The sequence below is a fragment of the Dendropsophus ebraccatus genome, chromosome 4 (genome assembly GCF_027789765.1).
Source record: "Dendropsophus ebraccatus isolate aDenEbr1 chromosome 4, aDenEbr1.pat, whole genome shotgun sequence".
NCBI classification, from domain to species: domain Eukaryota; kingdom Metazoa; phylum Chordata; class Amphibia; order Anura; family Hylidae; genus Dendropsophus; species Dendropsophus ebraccatus.
The window spans coordinates 128,076,371-128,097,952 of NC_091457.1; the positions used below are offsets into that span (position 1 = coordinate 128,076,371).

General features: G+C 42.4%; 1 protein-coding gene across 4 annotated transcripts in view; it reads right to left on the minus strand.

Moving 5' to 3' along the window:
* The window catches only part of FLNB (filamin B), a 157,934-nt gene extending 137,478 nt beyond the window's left edge, over positions 1–20,456 (minus strand). For 3 of the 4 annotated variants that reach the window (XM_069966985.1, XM_069966986.1, XM_069966984.1), the window contains exon 1: positions 20,077–20,456. In XM_069966985.1, coding sequence (XP_069823086.1) covers positions 20,077–20,368 — 292 coding nt within the window. In that variant the 5' untranslated portion in view covers positions 20,369–20,456. The remainder of the gene's footprint in view (positions 1–20,076) is intronic. The other variant, XM_069966987.1, reaches the window with a different exon arrangement.
* Between the last annotated feature and the right edge of the window lie 1,126 nt (positions 20,457–21,582).

Below are 21,582 nucleotides of genomic sequence, written 5' to 3' on the forward strand. Positions count from 1 at the left end.
GAAACTATAGATTTTATAAACTTCTGACATGTCATAACCCAGACCCAGCCCTCATCTATCCAAACGCTTGACATGTCAGAAGTTAGTAAAAGTGATCACTACATTGTATAGATTACAAAGGAGGCAGCTGCACACATGAAGGTACCACCCAAGATACTGACATCACTTCAAAGGAAGAAGAGAATTAAACAATCACTTTAGCCAGAAGCAAAAACCTGACTGTAATCTTCAATGTATTTCTTCATAGACCGTTCCATGCCTGTATACAGCATTGTCAGCTCTCGCCAAAATGAGAAACACAATTTTTGTCATATAGTTTTCTCTTGGAGGAGATTTATCAAACATGGTGCAAAGTGAAACTGGCTCAGTTGCCCCTGGTAACCAATCAGATTCCACCTTTCATTCCTCACAGACTCTTTGGAAAATGAAAGGTGGAATCTGATTGCTAGTTTCCCTTTACACCATGGTTAATAAATCTCCCCCATAGAGTTTTAATCAGTTAGTGTCTGAGAGTGTTCAGACCCTGACCAACCACTAGATAGAGCCAGGGCCATATTAACAGCTGCTGCTGCCCTAGGCACTAGATGTGAAGACGCCCCCCCTCCCCCCCCCCCCCCCCACTCAATTTACTGGCAAGTCTGAACGAGGGGTGGGAGACTAAAAAATAAATAAAGTTGTTTCCTTCCCCCCTGCTCCGTGGTGCTGCCCCCCTGCAAGGTGCTGCCCTAGGCACCGGACCACGGGTGCCTAGTGGTAAATACGGCCCTGGATAGAGCCAGGGGAAGTATACACTAAGCAGGTTCTCTCCTGGTCCTGTATCATGTGACTAAGTTTTATAATGCAATTCTATGGGTAGGGGCATAACTACCATCGCAGCTGCTATAACGGCTGCTATGGAGCCCACTGCATCAGGGGGCCCATCCCTGCAATACAATGGACCTCCTGAGCTGTCAAACTACGAAGGGAGATGCCTACCATAGGGGATACTAAGTACTGGGGCTATTGGGGAGATGCCCATTTTGGAGGACTCTGTCTATGGAGGGTTAGCAGAGGAGAGGTCTACCATGGGGGCCACAATCTACTCGGGGGGGGGGGGGGGGGGGGGAGATACCATGGGAAATGCCTAACATATGCTATCTACTGGGCGGAAGGCTAACAATTAGGGAATTACCTACAGTGAGATGCGGGCACAATCAAAAGTGTGCTATGGGGCCCAGAAATAGTTACGCCACTGTTTATGAGGCAGTCACTGTCCCATAGACAGGATGCTGAGAGCAGCGCTTAGCCATGCACTTCTCCTAGTCTCCACACTCTTTCTAACAATGGTGTAAACACTCGGACCCAGTCTGATTACGGCTTCTGACAAGTATCTAAGACGCTTTACATACAATTTAAAGCTATAGGCTTGATTTTTTCCCATTGTTTACTTATTTGGGAGATTCTTTTTTTTTTCTACCCTAATCTTTATATAAAGAAAATGTATGACATATTGTGCACATTGTACTTCCTTTATGACTTATATTAATAAAAAATTAAATTACAATTAAAAAAGGAAACTCAGGCAGTTTGAGTTCCTGTTCATAAACACAATTTGGATAATAAGAGCTTAAAGGGAAATGCTGATCATGTAATAAACTAAAACTAAAAAAAAATGGTTTTAACTTTTTTTTTTTTTTTATTGAAAATGATTTTACTTTTATTACAAATACTTTATATCGCTCCTCCTAGTTCCCATTTACGCTACATATATAGGAGCTCATTACTCTATACAAGAAAAAAATCTTCTGGCAAGACAAAACAATAAAAGTGAACAAACGTCTACCTTTCCTCTACAGAGCGGCGCTTTGTGCACAGTTCTGTTTTGTACATTTGGGAAGGAGCTCACCGTCACGGAAATGGGATTTTTATGACAGATTGTTAGCACAGTATTATAGGGCCTGAGCTTCTCATACATGGGAAGTGAGTCAAACACGTTGAGTAAATAGATGGGAGCTGTATGGATTTAAGGATTGGCCCGAGACTACAGAAGGTGTACCCTGCAAAGTCGTCGCTGAGGACAAGTCATCGAAACAAACTGGATGGAGAAAAATCTGTGACTTCTGAATGGTTGTAACATAGAATAAAATTAGCTGCATCGTAATTCATGTCACAAACCAGACGGCATATTTGGGTAGGGCATTTGGGTATTTATTACCCCTGAACCAATGCCTTCAATCATAGTTTCACTGTTGTGCTGAATTGTTTATAGTTTTTCCCTATTTGCTGAACTTGAATAGTCACGAACCTCCATAGGCTGTATTCATGTTTTTCTGGTATCATCCAACTTCCGAGTTTGGGTTCGGGAAACGATACTGAACCTGACCAGCTTGGCAAGTCTAGGAATTGTAGTTTTGCATCATCTAGAGGGCAGGGAGATTGACACCTGTGTTCTATAAGATATAATGGATAGGGTCTCAAGAACCTGACAACATGGTGACGAACTTACTAACACTTCTGAGATAACATAACCTCTTATATCCTTATTAGGGATGGTCCGAACACAGTTTGGTTCGGGTTCGTACGAACCCGAACTCTCGGTAATGATTCCCGCTGTCTACCTGCTCCGTGGAGAGGGTGGATACAGCGGGAGGACCGCCTGGAAAACTGGGATACAGCCATAGGCTGTATCCCAGTTTTCCAGGCGGTCCTCCCGCTGTATCCACCCACTCCACGGAGCGGGCAGAAAGCGGGAATCTGATGCCGAGCGTTCGGGTTCATACGAACCCGAACCTCTGCAGTTTCGGACCATCCCTAATCCTAATACAGTCTCAAGAAGGAGATTAGCTTCCTTGTATTTAGGAATAATATCACCTATAATTGTCAGGAGGCCTTTTCTTATGATTCCCCCACTTTTTTTTTTATATATATATTTTTATTTTTCAGTCTTTTCAGCTGATAGAACATGGTGGATTTTGTTTTTTTTCTCTGCGTTGGAATATAAAATAAAAAATTGGCGAAAATTAAAAATACTAAATTAATCCTTAAAAATCCGCTGCTTCTTTAGACTGTCTAGTCTAAGTTTTCACCATTCATGTGTTGCCTTAGTTTTATGTCAAAATGTACACAAAAAATTGGCGCATTTTGTTGCTTCTAAGCACTACCCGTTTTAATTGAAGCCCCACCTACTTTGATTAGCTCCACCCATTTATTAAGTAAAGAGAACATTGTCCACAACCCATTGAAAATACTTTTAGATTTTCTAGAGCAAATTGCACCAGATTTTTGGCATCCCCAGTTTCATCTTACTTTTTAGAGACACTTGTGGTTCTGGTTTAAAAAGAAAATTACATTTAGCTGCTTTTAATGCAAGATCTGTCCTGGAGTCCGTTCAGCAGGGGATGCAGTTATTGTCATAAAAACAACTTTTAATCCTGCAGCGCTGTGTCTAACGGCCGGGGCTTACATTTGTATATGCATTAGGCTGGCACAACCTCTCTGTCCCTCCTCATCATTAGGAATGCTCCAGTCAGATTATCTCCTATTCCCCACCTGTGTGCATAATGAACATGGGCTGGATCGTTAAGACACCTGTGCAAAGCTCAAACAGCAGTAAATGTTCCTGGATTCTGAGGAGGGTGGGGAGGAAGGACGGAGAGGCGGTGCCAGCCTAATGCATATACAAATGTAAGCCCCGGCCATTAGACACAGCGCTGCAGGATTAAAAGTTGTTTTTAGGAGAAGAACTGCATTACCTGCCGAAAGGACCCCAGGACAGATCTTGGATTAAAAGCAGCTATGCAAAGGTACAAGTGGTTTGGGGGGGGGGGGGGTCAGATTGTGGGTACAGAATCGCTTTAAAGTGATGTGAACAGGGACTAAAGTCAACAAGGGAAGAATATAGAAAACAAACCTGATTGCTGGACCACACATGGGTAGATTAGGCAGAACCTGAGGGCTTGCAGCCTCAGACACACTATGGGGGAGATTTATCAAACATGGTGTAAAGTAAAACTGGCTTAGTTGCCCCTAGCAACCAGATTCCACCTTTTATTCCTCACAGACTCTTTGGAAAATGAAAGGTAGAATCTGGTTGTTATGGGCAACTGAGAGTTTCACTTTACACCTTGTTTGATAAATCTCCTCCTATATGTGTGTATAGGTGTTTCTACTTTGAACACCCCTCGCAAAAGCCTTGTACTTCAAAGTAAAGTGGTGATGAAGTTATGTATAAGTTTTAATACAGAAATATATTTCTGTATATATATTGTACAGCAGTAGTCATTCAAGGGTTACTGTATTTGTATGTTGGGATTCTGTAGACCAATAGGAGATGCTGTTCTTTCTCTACCTATCACTGCTCTCTTTACTTCTTACACTCTCATCACTACCACTCACAGAGGTCATTACCTACATCCTGTAGGAAGTAGTCACATGGTGAGAGGAAGTGTAGTTTAGTTCTTCTCTAAGGGGTAGTACACACAGATCAGGCATCCCTGCTGAAAATAGGCAGAAGCCTGGCTCTGCCAGGTTCCCTGTCCGGGACAGACCAGCTGTGGTGTACAGACATGTATGAAGAACTCAGACTTTCTTTCTTTCTTAAAGAAACACTTTTACCTACAATGCATTGCTAAACACTAAAAAGGAGGACAAGTCAGAGAACACCCCAACCCATGCCGTGAACATCTCTAAAAGTGCAGTACAGTATGCTAGACAGAGGAACTGATCCGGATAGAGCAAAGTTACTGCAAAGGTCTACAAACTCTATCTCGCAGCGCAGGTGACACCGCATAATTACGGACACTTAGCTCAACTCAGGTAAGCAGGACTGGGGCTTGTGTCACCCTTGTAGGACGGGTAACTCGACACTACGGAGCAGAAGGTGGTATAGCGACAAAGGTCGAAACACGGGCACAAGTATTCTCTCAAGTATTCACTTCTCAAGTATTCTTCTACTAAAAATCCGGCACAGTACTACACTGGGTTCGGACTCTCAAGACTAACTCCTCTCTACTCTTCTCAGCACGTAACCAAGTCAGCACAGCTATCTTATGTTCTACCTCAGCAACTCTCCGCACAGATCCAGTGAAAACAAGTCTGTATCAGTCACGTATTATCCACCTGCATTACCAGAGACTTGCCAGTAAAGAACAGTTTTATTTATTCTACTGGGACTCAATCATCATGGCACCAGCACCTACACACAAGCTACAAGCTTCATTTCCCCTTTCTGAGGGTGGGTCATCTCTCCACTCTGGACCACCGTGATAAGCGCCCAAGGGACCCATCACAACACGGCAGGTCACCGACCATTGGGGACCAATATAGCCAGCCACACACTAAAGCAGGTATACCATCCCACCTGTATACTGAGATAGCACTTGCATCACAACAGAATGATAGTTGGCTGAGCTATATTCCACCGACCATCCATCATAGAAGTGGCGTCACACATAACCCTCTATCAAGTGACTGGTCGCAGAGCAGCTACCACACACACACACACACACATATATATAGATATATACACATACATACAAACTAGGAGCCCCATGTCTACTTTCCCTCACCCCTTTTATTATGCTCTAACTTACATGGACAATGCAGCAACTACTTTAAGCCTTAGACATTTTCCAGGGCTTTTATAAACTTTATAAGTCGTCTCAGGTGTCCTTGGTCATGAGTTTGACTGAAAATGATTAATCTTTATCGAGAAGTCTGGGGGATGCAATTCCACAACAGCAGATAAGACACAGGCCTCACACCCGTCAGCCGTATCAGCGTCCAGATCAGCAACAAATTACACACAAGGCAATTGTGTCATCACAATCTCCAAAATCCACTCAATAAACCACCTAAACCATAAGCAGCTGATGAAAAGGACCCGACTGTTAGACTGTGGTTTACCATGACATCACAGGAGTCTCTGCTTTCAGTTTTGGGAGATTCATCGAGTCATCATATTCCCTTGATAAAACATGAAGTCTTGTAATTTCTGGCAATGTTTAGATACGCGAGAAAATAGAACATTTAGCTCTAGGAAAACACATGTTGACCACATCACTGGATGTCTGCAACAATAGAAACTTTGATCCCTCGATGACTAAGAGGATTTCAATGTAGCCAAATTTAAGTCTTAGTGGAGTCCTTCCAAATTATGAGGTGCTAGGGACCATTATTTAGAAAATAGGCTCTCAGGGTCTCATTGGGTTGCAATTTCCCGTGAATACTGATCATGACTTTTTCCCCTTTAAATAATGCTGAATAATTCACTGGTGTTTCTTTTCCAGAGAATAAAGATCTTAAATTGTGGACAAAGCCATGTTCACACACCGCTTTTCAAGCTGAATAGAGAAGAAATCAGGCGATACCTTTTGGAGGCTGAGTATATATGATTGTAAGCTTTTGACTTATATACACACTAGACAGATCTCATCAAAGGATTTTAGAATCTTTAAAAATAACAAAATGCAATCTACACAGGGTCTGCTATTTACAACCGGTCAATAAAGCTCGTGAGGCGTGACAAGAGGATGGTAAGCTCTTGTTGCTATCTGATTGTTGTCAGATTAATGGCCTGATAGCAATTAATGGTCTTCATAGCCAGAACAGGTCACACATAGGCCGACATGAAGCTGGCATGGATATTGAGACCATGTTGTAAAGTTTTAAATTTGAGCATTAGATTATATTCCCATTCCCTTCTTTCTCTTTGTGTCTTAAAATGTCCCATTCAGACCGTAACCCGCAGGTCTTCTACTGTGTGTCCCTCTCCGGAGAAATGTGCAGCCATGGGAAGAGCTGTACGGCCGTTGTTAATAGTTTCAAACTGTAATTTTTACATCTTAAAAAATAATAATAATTATATAAACAGTTGAAATTACAGTTGTATTTTCAGCATTTTTTTCCAAGTATTTTTAGCAGTTGTCGGAATGTGTTTAAAGGACAAGCCTGTTATAATATGGGCTTATTTAAGAGTCCCACAATGCCGTGAGAGGACCACATAGAGCACCTCTCTCACTCCGCATGCTCGTGCATAACGCTACCAAATATGATGCACAGTATTCGATTAACATCCACTCATGGAATGGAAATGATACGATTTGTCTCACGTTCGCATTTCCCGCCTCTGGTCGTGTTGGTAGAACCTGTTTGTAGACAATATTGACTCCTTTATTATTATTTAAAGACTTTGTTGACAAATTCCTTTCTACTTAAGAATTTTTATAATTTAGAAAGATTTTTACATGAAAACCATCTGGATACAGTAATTAAAGGGTACATAGCGTATCTCATCCGGCCTCTGCTTAGAACATATCATTTGCTTCAAGGTTAGTGAAATCTTTCATGTTTCCCATAAATCGGGATGAGATCATGAAGTTACTTCAGTTGTGATTAGACTTTCTGATGCTTAACACCCAACTACGTATGAAACACAGGGAAAACAATGGAAACAATAGGTGCCCATCTGCTAAATCAGACACACAGTACATTACATTTTCATTATTATTATTACTTGCTAAGATCAAATGTATTGAGGAGTAGTTCACACCTGTCTTTGGAACTCTTGGAATTATTACCATTCGGATGCTGGTTACATGTTAAAGGAGACATAAACAAGCAGATCCAGGGCGAGTTTATCACAATGCAGTATGGTTTATAAACAAGAATATAAAACTGTACCATTAAGAGCTTTGTGACATATATCCACCTGTTAAATTTGGAAATTGCTGTTTTTCTCTGTAATTTCAGATTATGCAATAAAGGTTTCTATTGCATTTGGAAGAGCGGTAACACTAGCTAATGCAATAGGTCTTGCATACTCTTATCCAAAAATACATTGTATGGGCTAATACAACCTCTACAATACAATGTGATCGTATTAGAAGGGACCATATAGTCAGTCGTTTTTTCCCTTATGTATGAATATTTACAAGTTCAATAAAAAGGAATTTTAAAAGAAAAGAAGTGACATATAAATAAAAGTCAGGTGTCAGGATTGTGCAGTAAGCTGGTGTGAACTGGGCCTGTTTTTACTTTTATGTGCCACACCCGCTCGCTTCTCAGCTTCCTGGCAATGCAAGAGTTAAACTGATCATTGGGAGACTTGATTATGCAGCTGAGTAGGTCTTTAGACTGACTGGTTCTGTGCCTATCTGGAACCTGGAAGTTCTGAGCGCCGGTCCAATGGGGATCCAGACTGAGCTTTTGGTCAGCATAAAAGCAAGCTAAGGCAGTCTCTCAGCACTGGCTATTAGGTTTCACACCCTGGTCCCAGTTCCCCCTGTCTATTACTGCAATCCCTGTCCTAACTCCCTCTGTTTGCTCGACTTCGTTACCTGACCTCTGGTTTGACTTTTACTATCTGTAACTTGATTTTGTACTGCGCTGCCCATTTGGTTCTGACCTGGCCTGTTTGACTATCCCATATTGTGTTTGTTTGTCTGTCTTGTTCTGTGTGCACGTATCTAGCACAGGGAACATCTTCACGGTTGTCCACGGCCGCCTAGGGCCGGTTGAGGCAAGTAGGTAGGGACAGTTGGTGGGTTCAGCATTAAGGCTCACTGTCGTGTCTTGTCCCTGCCTCCCAGCCCCTGACATCAGGTTGCCGGTTGAGTGCTGTTTAGAGTGAGCGAACCTAGAGCATGCTTGAGTCCATCCGAACCCGAACTTTCGGCATTTGATTAGCGGTGGCTGCTGAAGTTGGATAAAGCCCTAAGGCTATGTGGAAAACATGGATATAGTCATTGGCTGTATCCATGTTTTCCAGACAACCTTAGAGCTTTATCCAAGTTCAGCAGCCCCTGCTAATCAAATGCCAAACGATCGGGTTCGGATGGACTCTAGCATGCTCGAGGTTTGCTCATCTCTAGTGCTGTTATATACAGGTCTCAGAAGTCATAGGATACTTATAATGGTCGTTTTACTAGCAGGTAAGACATATATTACATCCCTTACCAAAGATCATGGAGGGTCCATACATTTTGGGGAGCAAAAGAGGCACTATACTTGGCCTATGCATAGGATGGCAATACACTTGGTTCATTACAATAGAGTAGGTGGAAAAAATCCACATGACAGGCATTTCCCATTACCAGTCTTGCTGGTTGCTGGGAATGGCCCATCAATCATCATTGCTGCACACTCCAAGAGATTCCCTTTTTTTTTTTAAAACGCCGCTACCTTAATATGGGTGTAAAAACAATTGGGTCTCCTCCAAAAGACTAGAAAGGAAGTTGGTTTTCAGAAGCAAAATGTTAAAAGGTTTCTGTCAGTGAAGCACTTCTCCTACCACACCCTGCAGCTCATGTTTATGAGGAGAACAGAGTTTGGGTGAGATCATTCCTGGCAAAGAACCTAGTCAATGATACATGTCAGGGGAAGGGAGACTTGGAACAACTCCTTAAACCATACGGGTGTCCATGAATGTTCCAAAACATGACATTTTAACTGAATTCCATCCACGGTGCCGTGCTGCCTAGGCTTTTGTATTGGATCTCCAGTTCCTTGCTTCATTGTGCTAGTTGGTATTTTTATGCTACTGTACAGATCATTGACCTTTCCTTTTAACCTTGATTGTGACCACTCAATCTACAGTTGTTAAAGGGGTTTTTCAGACCCTCTTTTTAACTCTTTGTATATCTTTAGAATAATCATCAATATCTGCTCAGTTGGTTCCAGTACAAGCATTCCACAGCCATGGCGTGCCCGCACACAGAACAGAGCAAGGAGAATACAGTGCCATACATTCTGTAGGGACCATTGTGGATTACTAAGTTTCAGCTCCAGTTATAGTGAATGGAAACCAAGCTGCAGTACCCCAGTAAAGCCATTACACAATATATAGAGCTACCCACCTCTGGCTGTATTCTCTGTGTGTACACCGTGGCTCTGAGAAAAAGCTTATTGGTGGGGCAACGGTTGTTGGACTTGGACCCCCCCAATGTTTAGATAATCCCTTAAGTATATTCTAGGGTTAATAAATGAATCTTCTTAAAAATGAAAACTCTGTTGCAAGCAGGGGGTGCGGCGGCATAATAAATAATCTATACTAGGGATGGTCCGAACCGAGTTTGGTTCGAGTTCGTACGAACCTGAACCCTCGGTAATGATTCCCGCTGTCTGCCCGCTCCTTGAAGCGGGCGGATCCAGCGGGAGGACCGCCTGGAAAACTGGGATACAGCCATAGCCATGGGCTGTATCCCAGTTTTCCAGGCGTTACTCCCGCTGGATCCGCCCGCTCCACGGAGCGGGCAGAAGGCGGGGAATCTGCTGCCGAGCATTCGGGTTCATATGAACCCGAACCTCGGCAGGTTTGGACCATCCCTAATCTATACTTACCTGTCCCCAAGCAGCGCCACGTCAAAGGCTCACTGACTGGTGTCAGGCTCCAACTTCCTCTGGGCTCTGGTGTCATCATGACCTTGCAGGAAGGGCCCACCCAGTCACTGACTGGCTGAGCTGGCATTTCTAAGCTGAGTCATGATGTTCCAGGACAAGGAAATCCAGGGGTTCAGGAGCAGTAAGACAGCACTGCAGGGGCATGGGGACTGGTAAGTATATATTTTTTATATTCCGTTCCCGCAGCCGCCTGCCAGCAGTGGAGCTTTCACTTTGGACCGACTTTAAATCATAGACAACTTCTCATTTCATACCCTGATTATATGTACGAAGATTTAATTTAGTTGAATGGAAATATCATATTTAGGAATATGGTTACAATATATATGAATTTTACACAGCAGTCATTGCTTCTGCACTACCTTGGAAGAAAATCACAATGACCTATAAAGTGCCTGACAATTTTTCCACTGTTTCCGATGGCAAGAAAAGTACTGTAGCCTGCACTATTCTTGCTGTCAACGGCCAATGGAACCGGGTGGGGATCGAACATAAACAGAGACTGCTTCAGTATTAGAAGGCATAGCAGTCAGTAAACCAGCAACGAGCATCATAGGCTTCAATACAGTAGTTATTTTAACTTTCTATAGGTCTTGAGATGAGTGTAAAGAGTTCACCAATATAATTATGATTTATTTTAAAGACAGGGGCTATCTTCACTTAGGGCAACAGAGACTGATTGATCGGGCCCCCAGGGCTGAAATGACCCCTGCTATTTAAAAATCCTATAGAGGGAAACAGGAACAATCCCTTTATTCCAATAAGCAGAAGTAGTCTTTACATTTCGCAGATTTACTATAGAGAGAGTAGCATATTATATGTTACCATTTCATGGTGTTCACGTAAGAGAGAAGGCAAAACTGCAATGAGCACACCAAGCCTCCACTAGGGATAGAAGAGCCTGGAGTTATCTCCTATGATCCTTAGGCCAATTACTATTACTATTAGGCTAATTACTATTATCCTAACCTTATCTCCAAGGCCCCTGAAGTAACATAGGCTTCCATTATGGTATAGATATCTTTGGTGGGTTATCTGCTTAGTAAGTGCCAGACAATCAGATACTCTTGTCACCTATCCGGTTTGGATACTTCTGAGTTTATGGAATGTAATGTATTGTATAAGGAATCCCATTTATAATAATATAACAATACCCATCCTGGGATCCTTAGAACATGTTCTAAACTATACATTTTAAGAAAATATCTGGAATTGCTGCAGACCGGTTAAGATCGACTGAAACTTAGTTCCTGGTGGTCCCCCCCACCCCTCAGGTGGTTCTCCATAGTAATCTTCGTTGATGTTTACCAAAAACATAACTATATATACAGATTTCGAAAGAAATGTTTAAATACCATATGATTCTTAGTCACATCGTTGTTTATTCCCAGAGAGAGGGGGGGGGGGGGGGTAAGACTATAAGAGGCAACCCAGCTACTATTCTAGGATACAGGAGGCTGGATGTGGGACATTCCACCAGCCACACCTCGCTCTCAATATGCATTGTGGTAAATGTCTTTTTCAAAGTAAAAAATGTAGCCACCATTTCTTACCCCAAAAAGTACAGAAGGAAAAAATAAAATAAAATATCACACAAAACCTGGGGACATGGGTGGCGCTGTTTTTGCAAGAAAGTATCTGTGTTTTTTTCTAATCCTGGATAACCCCCGATTTTGACGCCATTTTGCAGTGAACTGCACTATTGCGGTAAAATAGCGAGGCAAAATAGCATCAAGATCGTGGCAAAACGCATCATTATAAATGCCATGTGTGAACACAGCCTAATGCTGCTTTTACACGGAACAATTATCCTGCGAATTTGCACGATAACGATCGAATTCGAACGATAATCGTACGGGTAATCGCAGCGAACGATCAAGCGACGAGCGAGAAATCGTTCATTTTGATTTTTGAACATGTTCTCAAATCGTCGTTGGTCGTTCGCAAAACAATTTGCGTTCCGTGTAAACAGTCGTTCACCAATTTAACCTATGTGCAAGCTTAAGCGATCGCAAAACGATATATCGTTCCCCCTAAACGCTGATCGTTATTAAAAAAAATTGTTACTTTAAAATCGTTAATCGTACGATCGGGCGAATTATCGCTCCGTGTAAACGCAGCATTAGATCCTATGCCCTATGGGCGCAACACAGTATATGTGCACATTATATACTTGGGAAACAATCTGATGTTACTAAGGGAAAAGATCAGAGACATGGGAAAAAAAAGTTACTTTACTGAAAGTAGTAGATACATGAACAAACTTCCAGCAGATGTGGTAAATATACAACAACAGAGTAAAACTGCCTGGGATACACATATATCTATCCTAAGATAATGAGAAAGGATATAACATAAAGGGGGCAGACTAGATGGACCAAGTGGTAGTTTTCTGCCGACAGTCTTCTATGTGTCTACAGTATAGAAGGAGAATGGGCTCTCAGTAATTGCAGTCCAACACTGTTTAGGAAACAAAGTTCCTTGCAATATAAGCTAAAATTATCATCATCATAATATAAACAATGACTGGTGACATCTATGAACTATCATAGTACGCAGGTCAGCCATATCCACTCCCTGATGGCTTCTATTCATACAGTGTTTTTCTGTATCACTGCAGTATAGGTGACAGGTGATCATGTACTGTACATACACCGTGCCACAGGAGTTGTATAGGTTAGAAATACAGTACATGGCAATAAAAAAATATATATATCGTAAAAGTAAAAAAAAGGCATAAAAGTTACAAACAGCATAAGAGTTTCTGGAGTCTGGAAGCAGATGGATTATTACAGTTCTGGGAAAAGTGACTCTAGCACTTGTGCGGCATGAGACTTTGTCATTTGCTGTGTCACTGGTGGAGAGCTGGTATGTCAGGAATTTCCAGGCTGAAATATTTCACCAACATTAGTTAAATTATACCGAGATCACAGCAACATGGGAAAAACTTCAATCCTCAACGCGGCGTCATCCACCACCTTATACTTAGAAATCTGTGAGGACCCTGGGAAATTTTTAGAATTTTTGGAGTATTCATGATTAACTCAACAGCCTTGGGTGTGGGTCAGTGACATCATCGCCTGCAGAGCGCTGACATCATATCATGTGAGATGTTCAGTTACCCAGCTGAGTGCAAAGCTATAAGAGGAAAGTAATGTATTCTAATGATGGAATAAAGAGGACCTGTAGCCAATCCAAAATATAAATTAATTAGATTTTACCATTAAATAGTGCAGGGTACCCTGGTTACACACCGTTTTATAGTTCCTTGATATGTTATGGTTATATATGTGATTGACAACTAAGTTAATAGCCAGATGGGCCTGAACTTAATTTTAAAGCGACTCTGTACACACAATCTGCCCACCCCAAACCACTTATACCGTCAGATAGCTGCTTTTAATCCAAGATCTGTCCTGGGGTCTGTTCGGCAGGTGATGGTTATTGTCCTAAAAAACAACTTTTAAACTTGCAGCCCTGTGTCAAACAGCCGTGGCTTAGAGTATCTGTGCCCTGACTTTGCACCAACCCTTCGGTCCCTCCTCCTCACCCTCTTCATTAGGAATGCCTAATGAACCTGTCTGCACATTGCACAGGTGCCTTAACGATGCAGCCCATGTGCCGTGCTGACACAGCTGATGAATAGGAGACAATCTGCCTGGAGCATTCCCAATGATGAGGAGGGCAGGGAGGAGGGACAGAGAGGTTTGCCAGTTTAATGCACAGACACTCTAGGCCACGCCAGCTTGGCACAGGGCTGCAAGTTTAAAAGTTGGTTTTTTAGGACAATAACCGCATCACCTGCCGAATGGACCCCCGGACAGATCTTAGATTAAAAGCAGCTATCTGAAGGTACAAGTGGTTTGGGGGGGACAGATTGTGGATACAGAGTCGCTTTAATAATGGGAGTGACCCTTTTAGGAGTACAGTCAAGGTGGTCTATTAGGCAATTATTAGGGATCAGCGACTTTACAATACTAGTGAAGCGCTTTGCTAGGGTCCATGGTCAGCTTGTCAGCCTGCTGCTTTTAAATTACATGCTGCTTCATGCCACTTCACTCCCGGTGCCTGGAAAAGCTGGATCCAGTCCTGAGAAACTTCTCCCAGCTTTTCCACAGGAGCGGCAGAGTTTAAAGGCTCAGGCCGACAAGCCAACCGCAGAGCCTATCGCTTTATGTAATAGGGCCTTGAGCCAGGGGCCACTACTGGGAAACTGTAGTCAGTGCGCAGCCCTTATACTTTCTCACTCTTATCAGTTTAGTTACATCGAGTGTCTGGCTGCGGGTCTGTGAAGGTTATTGGTGCCTTACAGCTATGCTCAGGTGCTTTAAGGGACAGATGAGAAATATTCTCTGACATCAGCATGATAACTAGAGAGTAAATCTATCAATGCAAAATAGAAATTCAATACCCCAGATATGACCCATAGCAATGTCAGTGTACTCATTACGTCTGTTCTACTGGTGAAAACAAAAGAAAAACTTAGGAAGAATAAACAAGTGCACAAAAAATTTCAATGTGTGTAAGCTCCATTATTTCTCCTCATAACTAATTATAAAAACCATCAAAAAGTGGACAGTGATTGATAGAGATACGGTGAAACATTCAAGCAGCGGTGCAATGCATGAACTGCAATAACAGGTTACATAATAACCTGAAGGCCGAGTGAAGCCATGCTGTCCATCCAGCTCAGCCTGTTTCCCTGGAGAGTTGATCCAGAGGAAGGCAAAAACCCCATGAGGTAGAAGCCAATTTTAGGGAGAAACATTCTTTCCTTACCCCAAATCAGAATAAATCCCTGGATTAATAACCCTTGTCCACAACGTAGACTATAACCTGTATTATTACACTCTAGAAATGCATCCAGGTGCCTGTTAAAATCTTATTAAATCCACCATGACCACTTCTTCTGGAGAGAGTCGCATAGTGCCACTGTGCCAATAGAAGCCATTCCTCTATGCGTGGCGGATGCCCCCTTGTTATAGATACAGTCCTGGGCATTATGGCATCATTGCACTGCCTCCTGATATACATGGTTATTAGGTCACCCTTCAGCCATCTTTTCTCAAACCTAAATAATCCTGATTGTGATGATCTTTCTGGGGACTGTAGTCCTAACATGCCATCTATTACTCTGGCTGCCCTTCTAATAACCCTGTTATTACATTGCTGGAATGTTTTATTGTATTCTATGCATATTATACAATGTGACTACTGTTTATTACATGTATGTGGCAGCTTACTTCTAATATATAGACTTCCTTATTTCCTTATTGTCAGTAAGGTATCAGTCCTGTGGGTATACTACTGTCCACTTTTTGACGGATTTTATTATGAATTATAAGGAGAAAGAATAGCACTTACACAGATTATATTTTTTCGTGGTGCTGATTATTCTTCCTACATTTTCACCAGTAGAACAGACCTAAGAGGAGATTATTTCAGGCAGGGCATTTGCCATTGTGTCATGTCAGATAGTTCCTCCGGCCTGCTCCTTATCAGCAGACAACAGCCCTAATGTAACTTCAACGCCCACATTTCTCGTGAACAAAGTCCACGAGACTATAGCAGACTCTGACATGTACTCAATACACTGTACCTCATCCTCTGCAAAGCCAATCTAGCAGAAGAGAGAGAGAACTGCAAACCAGGGGATGGATTCTAATGGCAGGGATCAATGATAAAGCTGGAAACGCTGCATTGTGGAGCATCAGAGTTGTGTGGCCTCAGAGAATGCCACATACAGCCGTAATATGGCACCATATGACATACATCGGAAAAAGTCTAAAATTTCTACACAAAAAAAAAAAAATTTGCAACTTTTTGCTATGGCCATACTTATCAAACTTGCACCCATAGAAAAGGTGCAAATTCTTACCTTTTCCGTGGCATACACGGGAGGGGGGGGGGGGGGGGGAGACAAGAAAAGGAGGAGATTTGGTAGATTTTTGTGTAATCCCTGCCGGTCTTAATAAGTCTCTCCCTATGCTCATCTGATGGGCGGGCAGGGGGCCACAGCAATTTGTAACAGGGGCGTGATCTTCTCATGCATCCAATTTACCATAATTTACGGAGGTCTGCACCAGCCGAGAACGGATGTAGATGATTATTGAGAAGCGTGCCCCACTCAATAAATCACCCCCCCCCCCCAAATTACATTCTTTTCCATCTTAGGCCCAGTTTACACGTAATGAATTTAATGAGGGTTTCGCCACGGATTCCACTCTTAAATCCTCATTAAATCAGCTAACATTCCATAACCAATGCAAGTGAATGGGGTTTTTGTGAATTTATTAACATACAGCAGAAAAAAATAATAAAAATAATCAGCAGAAATAAATCTCCCTGTTGATTCCGCACAGATAATACAGTGGGGCTAGTTCTCATGCTGACCCCCTAAACTTCAATGGAACATTAAATAACACGTTTAGTCCTACATGTTCACAGTCATACATCATTCTCTTTATTTATCTTCACAGAATATTATTTGACATTCCCAAATATTCATGCACCAATTCTAACCGATCAGCTAAGGCCAATGATCTGAGCTGCTTTTGCCATATACAGTCCATTACAATGCGGTCTTGTTGGCCTGTGTTATAAGGTTTCATGGTAAGTAACCATCGCCGATCACTGAACCGTGCCGCATTGTATTGTACAGGGCTGGGCTTTATGCAGGATGCACGCTTTGTTTTATTCTACAGGTTTATGGCATTACAGGTGTGAACATTTACTTACATTGTTGGTCTTTGGAAGGAAAACAGTAATTTGCATGTCCTTTAAATAGGTAAACTGGGGACAGCCGCACTGAACAGCAGAGGCAATGGGGCCGGAATCCTTGCACACATACATGTGAATGGCCGTCATTAAGGGCAATGTATTAGAAAGTCAAGTTACCTTAAGGCATTCGCCAGTGCGTGCGAACCACAATTTATCACATTTATGTGAACAAGCCCTAGAACTTCTAAAAGTTTAGGAAACTGCTCCATGGTGCGGCCATCAGACATATGAAAGCATTTTTGCTGTTTGATCTCTCCTAGGAATTAGGAGCAGTAGCTCAGTCAGTATTTGTAAGGAGGGGGCAGCACAATTCTTTCCATTATACCTTTTCCCTCTGTAGGATCCTATTCTGGCTTTGGTTTACAAATACTAATGCAAAATACTGACTCAACTACCACCAAGTGACAGTGACCCTATTGTCCATGGATAATTGCTGAAGGTCCCATTTCCCTAACCTTTGGTGATGATGAGCTGTTATCACCGAGGGAAACCATGACCGCCTATAGGTTTCCTGAGAAGCAGCTGTTACAAGGGAAATGTTGCATAAAGCCACAGCTGCCCCGTGACTTTATGTAGCGCTACAGGATTGATTTTTAACTGCTGAGCTTCAGGGCAAAGCTTTACATTAAGCTGTATGCGATCTTATAGACGGAAGCAGTCACTCAGTGTTTAAGATCAATCAGGTGGCTCTATAGTGTAGCTCTAACCTTATAGGAAAACCACTCAAACCAATGGCCATCCATGGAATGTACAGATAGGACAGGTCTTATAGAGCGAATATGTCCAGGCTCATAGAGAGAACCCCTATCTCTGATGTCACTATGAGACAACAAGTAGATGTATGTTTTATACATTCTTCTGGAGATATAAAATCCTAAGAAAATCTGATAATTCCATTGTAAAAGTGTATATAATAATAATAATAATAATTATTATTAATACAACTGCATATAGCAAACACCAACAGTTTTCCATGCACCAGACCCAAATTGTCACTTTACCCTTGTGCCACAATTGGACTGCAACATGCGGCCACTATTTAAACTATACAGGTTGTAAGTACATGGGGGCTAAGGGGTTATTGCCCGGGGAGTGGGGCCTTGTTCCTGCACACAGGTCAGAGCCATAGGTTCAAGTGGTTTTAATAGTTTTCAATTGTGTTCACAATGTGCGTTTTGTTTTGTTTTTTATGACCATGCGGTTTTTGGTGACATACTGAATATTTCTGTAATAAAATTACTCTGTATCATCATTTATACCAGTTTGGAGGTGCGTTACTTATAGTATACAGCTTTTTCTTCTTTTGTTGAAGTATGGACATTCTCTTTCATATGATTAGGTGATTGAATCTGCACAAAAATCCACAGCAAACCCGCTGTGTGCACTTGAACCTTTAACCCGATGTAGCCCAAACATATTGACAAGTCAAAAAGTTATCCTCTATCTACAGGTTATTCATGAGAATGGAGAAAATGTGTCCCCTGAACAAATGGTCATATCCACATATTCTAGGGACAATCTTCTATTCTCATGGTTGGTGGGGGTCCCAGTGGTCGGACCCCTCCGATCAGCTTGTATCTAGTGCATAGAGAAAAACTTTTCATGTTAGGAATACCCTCTTCTGGTTTGGGGTTCAAATTCACCATATGTAAAGGGCTCTTATTCTGACTCTTATAAGTTTTCAAAAACTAATGGCGTGTTGGTTTGCCATGTTAGGTACAGTCATCTCATAGCTGGGTTGTACATGCATGTGCTCAGCCAGTCATTTCCTACCTGTAGTTTTCCAGGTGTTGCAAAACTACCACCCCCAGTATACCCTGACAACTACAAGCATGTGCTAAGCCAGTCATTCCCATTCTGAAGTTTTCCAAGTGTTGCAAAACTACAACTCCCAGCATTCTCTAACAGTCTGCCGCTGTCGTGGCATGCTGAGAGTGGTGGATTTGCAGCAGCTGGAGAGCCACAGGTTGGGGATCCCTATGGTAAGGAATACGCCGTATACTAAACATTCAGTCTCGTATGTGAAGTACATGAAATATCTCCATGAAGTCTTAAGTGCAGATCAGCGATATCAGTTCTCCGCAGAGTTAATGATCCTTTGCTATTCCCATAAGAAGATTATAATCTCTCTTTACTGATCCCATGGGGCTTATTATATTCATAGCACAAACACTAAAGTTTCTTCCCAATCATTAACATTTAACCCTTTCCGTCACGCAGCTCGATCCTGGCACCATCGGATATTACATTCTTCCAGGACTTGAGAGAGCCGCACCTGCCCTGGACCTCTCCATGGCTCCTTATCCGGTGTACCTGTATGTAGCACAGGCCACACCCTGCCTCACCTGCAGCCTGCACACCCATATGGACGCATATGCTTGAAGTACCATATAAAAACACAAAAGACAACAAAAAAAGATCCAGACAAAAGGGTCTGGAAGCATCCGTCACATCATTCGAGGCTGAGTGTGAAACAGGTGGCGGTCACACAGCAGCGGCACGCAATTCAGCAGGTGTACACAGTCAGGCCTGCAATACACTCCCCCTTCTCCAGGTCGCACTGCCTGAATGCAAAAGCCACATAACAAAAGCCTGTGATACGGCATGTGAGCAGAGCTATAAGATACATACATCCTGACAATGTAAAACTCATACATTACGTGATCCCTTATACATTGTTAGGAATCACCATAAAGTGACCCGACGACTTCAGTTTCATATACAGAACATAGTTAACCCTTGCCGGTAACATGACATTTGGTGAATGCACTGCAGAAATGAATGAACTTGTCTTACCCGCCACTACAGAGTGCAGCAATAACCGGATACAGAGTATAAGGTAGTTACCTTGGCAGGTAAAGGAAATGCACTATGGCCCATTCATTGATAAGGGGTATATAAGCGACTTATCATTCATACCTATGGACACCAGCTTGATGTTCTCTTTCTCTAGGAATTCCAAGGCTACCGACACGTTCTCCAGCTGCATCTGGCTGAAGGTGGGTCTCTGGTGGTACTTTCTATACATTCTCTTCTGGCTCAGCACCTCCAGCAGAGCGATAAGTCGTAGCCCATCGCTCAGGTCGGTCTGCAGGTTGCCTATCCTCTTGTTGACACATTTCAGGTGTTCGTTGCACCAGCGAGTGAAGGTGTTCTGCTGGATCTTCTTCCATGGGGCATCCTCTGCCAGGTCCTTCTCAGTCACCGGCATTGTACACGCTGCTTTGTGCAGTAAAATATAGGGAAAGCTGCTATGTGTGTGCTGGAGCTGTAAGTGAATGTGATGCCTCCTGGCTCAACTACTTCTGCACATGTGCAGAGAGACTCCTCCGCCTCCTCCTCAGGTTCTCCCACCTCTGTTCCTTATTGCTGGGCCATTGTTGCCATCTACTGGGTGCAGAGGAATTTGTAGCCATTCGTTCTATATTGTTTTCTCCTATATTGTTACAATGCTGCTTATTAGATAGTGGAAAATAAAACTTTGGTACTGTTTCCCAGCTCGTCTCATACAGTCAGTAATACACCATTATAAGTTTGTAATGGTTATGGTGGTGTATAGAGGATGACACATAAGTGAATGTCTCCTTGCAGAAACCTTATCTGAGTAAGGTGAAATAGGGTCTAGTCATTATTTTTGATGGTTCCAATGATAAGATGAAGGATGAAGCACCAACCAATCCGGGTGACAGCCTGTTTCACGTGATGGCGTTCACGCTTCCTCTCGGCCCGCAGGGAAGCGTGAACATCATCACGCGAAACAGGCTGTCACCCGTTCACTTACCTGACCGCGTCTTAATCACCTGATGTAGCAAGATATGAAATAAAACTACAACGTTTTTACGGATTGGTGAGTGCCTCATCCTTCATCTTATCATTGGAAGTATTGCATATGGATGGAGAGGACCGATGATTGAGCACCACATAGTCCAGAGGGTGTACTAGTAGCAGGTCACACCACATACACATTATCATCAGTAGTGCCGAGGCTATCTTTGTTTGGATGTATTATTTTTGATGATAAGAATAGTTCAGTTTGCAGTAATGTTTTTGCCTTTACAAATGGGAAACCCATTATAAGTCAGTGGGTCAGTCTGTATATCCCAGTATCCAGATCTAGTATACTCTTTGTAGAGTCAAAACTTATCATTAGGGTTAGGGATTTAAAAAAAAAACCACTGCTTTATTCCAAAAATTGGACTACCCCTGTTCTTAGGAGCTAGGAGGTATTAAAACTTGGCTCTATTCACTGACCTGCAATACCACACACAAACTGAGGGCAAGAGTGGCGCTGTTTATGAAAGAAAACTTGGATAATACCTATAAGCTTTTACTCTATAAATAACATTTCCATATGGATCAGTCACTGTGACATGTCCCTTGATGTCACCATCACAATTGACCTATTAATCTGAATGCAGTTTGCAG